Source organism: Phaethon aethereus, assembly GCF_964289735.1.
Source record: "Phaethon aethereus genome assembly, chromosome: 33".
NCBI classification, from domain to species: Eukaryota; Metazoa; Chordata; class Aves; order Phaethontiformes; family Phaethontidae; genus Phaethon; species Phaethon aethereus.
This window is the reverse complement of record NC_138609.1, coordinates 584,476-591,021: the sequence shown is the minus strand read 5'-3', so window position 1 is coordinate 591,021 and position 6,546 is coordinate 584,476. Positions and strand designations below refer to the sequence as shown.

Sequence of the window (6,546 nt, the reverse complement as noted above, 5' to 3'; positions counted from 1 at the left end):
ACAGGGTATCTCAAAAACTAAATTACTTTAAATAAACAGAGAAGTCTCATCACCTACCTTCATCTGTCTAATCTGTCCATCTTCCTGTGTAATATTGTTTCCTCCTTCCAACCTTCTATCCACTGCATCAAAAATGCCATTAATTACTAAGGTACAGGGAAGGGCAGCTGGGACAAAGTTATTGCCTTAATTCTTTGCACATGAATGACATTAATTACCTCTTCATTATGGAGTCTTTTGAGTTTATTCAAAGAGGGTCAAACTCATTTGGGGAACTCACCACAGCAGCTGCACAAGCAGAACATGAATATGAGAAAAAGAAGTTATCTATGGTCTTGATTTCTCCTTAAAAAAAATAAACCCCATTCACTGGCACCACTTGAAATCTGGCTGCGGTCACGGGAGACCTGCTGATGACAGGGATTTCATCATCATGCCAGTTGATTTGAGAACAGATTTGTTTAGATGTTCCTCTTCAGGATTTGGACGCCAACATAGTCGGAGCCAGTTTACGCTGTCACATCCCTCCCGGGCTGTCAGGAATGAACTCGCATGCTGATTGCCGAGTGTCTTCGTTGCATTATTTTCTTCTCTTTTTTTCTTCTCTCCCTAGTTCTCTTCCAAATACTCCTGCTAGTAGGTCTCCTAAGTGCAAAGAGGTTTCCATGTTTCCCTGAATATTGCCTTCATGATAAAGACTACGAGGAACTGCTGAAGATTGTCAAAGATGGGCTAGAACCTGCAACACATCCAGCAAATGTGGTCATCGTCGGTGCAGGAATAAGTGGGCTGACGGCAGCAAAGTTGCTCCGAGATGCTGGCCACACGGTAAGTAGTTGCATGAGCGCCATGAGTGCCGTCGGGTCTTGTTTTCCTACACTAAGGATTTTCCAGCCTGGAGAAGAAGGAAATGCAAGGGAGCGGACCGCAGTGGTGGGAGAAGGAAGGAAAAGCAATTTGGCTCCAGTAATTTGATCCGATTTAGGCATGATTTTCAAAACCACAGGCAGGGACAGAGGAGGTAGGGGGAAACTGTATGCAAAGCAGCTCGTTTAGATGCTCCCCAAATGAATGCAAGCAGCCTAAAAAGAAACAGTCGTCTTCGTTTGGTTCTTGAGATCAGGCAGAGCTACAGCTGCCCTGAGACAGCACTTCTACAAGCAGGAGGTTGGACTAGACGCCTCTAGAGGCATCTCCAGCCTCAATTTCTACAGTTCTCCAACTTGTTGCTACTTGCAGCCCAAGAGCGACAGTCGTTGCTGCAGATCAACCGGCGCAAGATGTGTTAGCCCTTCAAACCCTGCCTTGTTAAGGCAGCAGGTAGTTCGGGGGTTTCAAACCTGTGTTGACCATCCCAAGGTGCTAGACAGAATTCAGACCCATGAGTTTCAAAGAAGGTTTCAAAGGCTTGGAGGGACAGACTGGTGCCTTCCTCTGGCTGTTTTCAAAACCCTGTTTTATCCTTCCAGCACAGGGAGTATCTGAACGAACCAGAGAGTAGGGGTCCAAATGTGACAAATGGAGAAACTTCCCTGTGGGTAGAGGGATCTTGGCCAATACAGAGTGGTTTGGATCTATAGACGGTTCATTTTCCATCTGGAGGGGACCTATCCCACCCCATCAGCCATAAATGCTGCCTGCAAAATTGCCCGTGAACTTGCTTTGTAGGTGGTTTGCTTAAAATAGTAATTGCCCGAACATTTGCAATCTCCACCCCATCCTTGGTTTTAGGTTACCATTCTGGAAATAAGCAATCAGGTCGGCGGGCGGATCAAGACGTACCGACCAGAGGGACAGGACTGGTACGTGGAGTTGGGACCCATGCGCCTGCCAGGCAAGCACAGGTAAGGCAGCGTCCTACTTCACAGCCGTGATCAGATGAAGAACCAGCCGTTTTGAGGAGCGAGGCGGTGGTTTGAGATGGGGCTGAGGACTTGGATGTGGGTGTAGTACAGCAGGAGGAAGGAGCTGCCTGTCCCATCCCTCCAAGAGCTTAGTGTCTACGCAAAAGGGAAAAAGCCCACGCGGTCACCTGCGTTTGGGTTGGGAGAAGGGAGGAAGAGCTCTCATCTCAGCATCATGTCCGTGCGTGATCAGACCTCTATTTTGGAAGTCACAACATCAGCAGATGGATGAATTTCCATCAGCTCTGATGGAAATGGCCTTCCAACCTGGACTCTCCACGGAGGTGGAGTCAAACAAGGTTCAGTCAGCAAGCCAAAGTGCTATAGGAAGAGGCTGTAGGTAAGTCACCAGCTACACCACATGCCAAGGAGAAGGTTTCGGAGCCACAGGGAACTGCTGCCTCCTACTTCAACAGGGCATTGCTCTTACTCCCGATTGCATCCTTGTGCAACCAGTAGCTGGAGGGAGCATAAGCCGAAGGGCTCCTTTCTCCATAGCCCCATGGTTGCTGCACTGAGCTGGGAGCAGGCAGGACAACTTCAAGCAGCAAAAAGGAGAGATGGCAGTGCCTTAAATAGCTGCAATCTCCACTCACAAACCAAAATAACAGGTGGCCACACCAACACAGTCGATGGGAAAGCGTCCTTTTATGCTTCTAACGTTTTGGTGGCAGGGATTTGGGGTTTGGTTGTTTGCAAGCACTTGTCGCCACGTGCTCTCCTCTTTTCTAGGCTCGTCCGTGAATTCATTAGGCAGTTTGAGCTGAAGCTAAACCCATTCATCCAGACAGACGACAACGCCTGGTACTTCCTGAACGGCACTCGGACGAGAGCTGAAGAAGTGAATAGAAACCCCGACATCCTCAACTACACAGTGAAACCATCAGAGAGAGGCAAGAGTGCCAGCCAGCTTTATAGAGAAGCGCTAAACAAGGTACGTGTCCCCAGGGAAGGGACGCTACCTTCCAGCGGCGTTGCTCACCCAAGAGACATTGAAGCTATTTCTTGAAGCGGTGGACCCTCACCTGCATGATGGGTTGAGGAAGACTCAATGATGAGTTGAGGAAGAGTAGGGTCCTTTCAGAATAAAATGCAGGAAGGCTCCTTCAGAAACTAGGGCAGCTGATTGCAAAACCCTCTTTATACGCAAGGCCTCCTTTCTCTGGAACAGATTCCCCAAGACTTGGATGAAGCAGAAAATGCCACACCGAGGCATAACTTCCCAAAACTTGAAGCCCAAGCAGCAGGATCCACTAGCTCAAGTTCAGCTCCAGGGGTTACCAAACCCCAAGACTGAATACCCTAGATGGGTCCTGACAGAATTTGGGGCAACACTTTGGGAAATGCATTTTTTCCTCATGAATATATCCATGTTTCCTCTCCAGGCTTTCAACAAGTTCCAGACTACAGACTGCAAGAAATATCTAGCTGAATATGACTCCTTCTCCACCAAGGTAAAGGGCTGGGGCTTGAGAGTGAATTTAATCCCCCTACCAATGACAAACCTGGGTCCTTGCTTTGAGAAAGGATCCGAGTCATAGCCTCTTCCTCGGTTGACACTTTCAAATGCCTGTTCCCTAATCAATGTCATCTTCTACATAAAATGCTGAGAAAGGAGCTAGCATGACTCTGATGGAGTTATTAGAGCTGTCTCATCATCTGGAAATAGGAGAGAAGCAGTGGTGCCTGGAAGTGCTCTGGAAAGTCATCCAGATTAGCCATGTTTCTCCACCACGGGTCTCTTGATCAGACATGATGAAGTGTCAAGCACCGGGGAGGATTTACTGAGTGATCTACTGCATTTTCATGTGACCCAGCTGTCTCAGAGTGGGTACACCAAGCCAAAAATCCCCCAAATTCATTCATCTCCACAACTTCTGTCATGCTAAACCAGAGGAGACACTGATCTCCTGCAAGAAGCTACAAGAGCTCCATAAAAAAAAGCTTCTGGTCCAGGCTTTAAGCAGGCTTGGGATATAAAGGGGGTACATGCACTGAGATAACAACATCAGGCTATGTCTTCTTCCTGGCTTTTCTAGGAGTATTTGATTAAAGTAGGAAATCTAAGCCGAGGAGCAGTTCAGATGATCGGCGACTTATTGAACGAGGACTCTGGATTTTATCTCTCCTTTCTTGCCTCGGTGTGGGATTTTGATATCTTCTCTAATGAGAGGTAAGATGATGTCTCTTATGGCAAACCATGTCGTGCTGGTCAGAGAGGAAATTTCACTGGCATTTAGAGGTCTGAATGGGAATCGCTCCTGACTCAAAGAACCATCAAGCTCTCTTAGCACCTCTAGAAGAGGCCGGGCTTTACAGTTCCTAAGCCCCAATGTCCTTACCTCACCTCTTGCTTCTCCTTCCTTTCAGTTTTGATGAAATCACAGGGGGGTTTGACCAACTGCCCAAAGCCTTCCACAAAGCGTTGCCCAATGTCATTCGGTTCAATTGCACGGTGGAAAAGATCATGACCAAGGGAAACAAAGTCCATGTGTTTTACTACACTCCAGACACTCTGTCCCCAACCATAGCAACTGCAGATTACGTCCTTGTCACATCCACCGCCAAAGCTACCAGGCACATCCAGTTCCTGCCGCCGCTCTCTCCTCTAAAGACCCATGCCCTGCGCTCCATCCACTATGCAAGCTCCTCCAAAATAGCCTTGGCTTGCTCCGAGAAGTTCTGGGAGAAGGACGGCATCCGAGGAGGGCAGTCCATCACGGACCGCCCTTCCCGGTTCATCTACTACCCCAGCCACAACTTCTCCAGCGGGGTGGGTGTGATCCTGGCTTCCTACACCTGGAATGACGACGCCGAGTTTTTCCTGCCCCTCACAGATGAGAGGTGCCTGGATGTGGTCCTCCAAGACCTGTCAGACATCCACCAAGTGAGCAAGGAGTACCTGCAGTACACCTGCGACCAGTACGTGATACAGAAGTGGCAGCTGGACAAACACTCCCTGGGGGCATTTGCTGCCTTCACCCCTTACCAGTTCGTTGACTACTCGCAGGCTCTCTTCCAGCACGAGGGCAGGGTGCATTTTGCAGGAGAACACGCAGCTCAGCCTCACGCCTGGATCGACACGGCCATGAAATCGGCCGTCAGGGCTGCGAGCAACATCCACCACGACAGCGGCGAAGCCGGGATGCTGAGCAAGGAGGGGGAGCGGGAGCAGAGGGGGAGTTTCTTGCAGAAGGAAGATCTCTGAGCAGGACTCCTGGGTTGAGCTTGCTGGATGCCACCAGCACAGTTTGAAGGCGCTTTTGGGGGTGTAAATCTGTTTCTTTCCAAGCAAAGTCAGCAGGATGTCAGCAGCTAAGGCGTTAAAGAGAAAAAACACTCAGAGAGCACTAACTGTCAGACAGGACTAATAGCTACTTGGTTAAGCACTCGGTGGGGATAGGAGGGAGTACTAAAGAAAAAAGTAATGTTTAAGTAGGTTTCACGACTCTAATAGCATCCTGGCTCGGACAAACTGCAGTAATTTCTAATTTATTTATGTGCAAAGTACTTCAGAAAATTACTAAGATGGAATAAAGGTGGGTATTTCTCAGTTCTTTGTGTCCGAAGTGCCTCCATCTCTCCGCAGAGCAAAGAGTCAGCACATATAAATCATCTCACCTCGCTTCAGCCATTTAGAAACTCATCACCCATCAATCAGCTGGGTCTTCCCGCCCCTTCCAGAATTTGGGAGATAACTCATTGCTTCCGAGTCATCATCTCCTTTGCGTAGCCCAACACAACCACTCCTAACCCCCATGGGTAACAGTCAGGATGCGATCCTGATCTCCAGCCTCCATGGTCTCTTCTACCCATCTCCCATCTAGCTGAGCTCAAAGCATGGCCAACACCAAGTTAGAGAGATAGATTTAACGTTGTGACTATAAAAAGCAAATCCAGAAGCAATATAGCCTGTGCGCAGAGACATTAATCGCTTCTACTGGAGTTTCTCCTCTCAACCAGTAATTGTCCTAAATTTCATAGTCTTGGAAGCTTGCTCTGTGCTGCAGCTGTTGTCTTCAGATTATTGGAAGGGTATTGATAAATAAGCAAAAACAAGGCCAGCGGCTAAGTACATCACGCTAGACCCTTGCTGCGCTCAGTTGCTTTGCATATGATTCATCTCGCTTCCCATAAGACACAAACCTGCCTCTCAACCTTTGACTCCGCATAGCTGGAGGGGAATGGCTCATGGTCTTCTCCAGCCCAAGAAGGAGAGGTCCAGCTCTCACCAGAGGGAGCAGGAACAGAACTGGTGGAGAACATTACACCCAGGGAAGGACTGGGCCAGCAGATTTCCACCGGGCATTGCAGAGGCAAAGACTTGCACTAGCTTAAAGCAATCAAACACAGGTGGTAATTAAATAAGTAGAGTGATTGACATTAGCATGCTAAGAGCTTGCCCAGGTGGCAACTTGCAATGAGTTCAGATCACTTTTAGGGAGGCCCAACCACCCTCGGTGATGCTTGGAAATGCCGAGTTTCATGGTTAATCCTCATCAGGTTTCCTTCGTCTACTCAAGAATTGGGACAAATATATACATGTTGTATCACGATAAGCAGTGTGGTGACTCACGAGCGTGCTCTTTTGATGTGACGCAAGACCACGCATGTCACCTCAGATCAGGGCGAGCAAGTTGTT

The 6,546-nt window shown here is 48.5% G+C and overlaps 1 protein-coding gene across 1 annotated transcript; it reads left to right on the top strand.

The window, feature by feature from the left end:
- Window positions 1–552: 552 nt before the first annotated feature.
- IL4I1 (interleukin 4 induced 1) lies at window positions 553–5,112 on the top strand (the record flags this gene model as incomplete). The annotated part of the gene is made up of 6 exons (XM_082012223.1): window positions 553–828; window positions 1,732–1,844; window positions 2,637–2,838; window positions 3,290–3,358; window positions 3,944–4,077; window positions 4,275–5,112. 6 exons carry the CDS (start codon window positions 553–555, stop codon window positions 5,110–5,112), a joined length of 1,632 nt encoding a protein of 543 aa, XP_081868349.1.
- Between the last annotated feature and the right edge of the window lie 1,434 nt (window positions 5,113–6,546).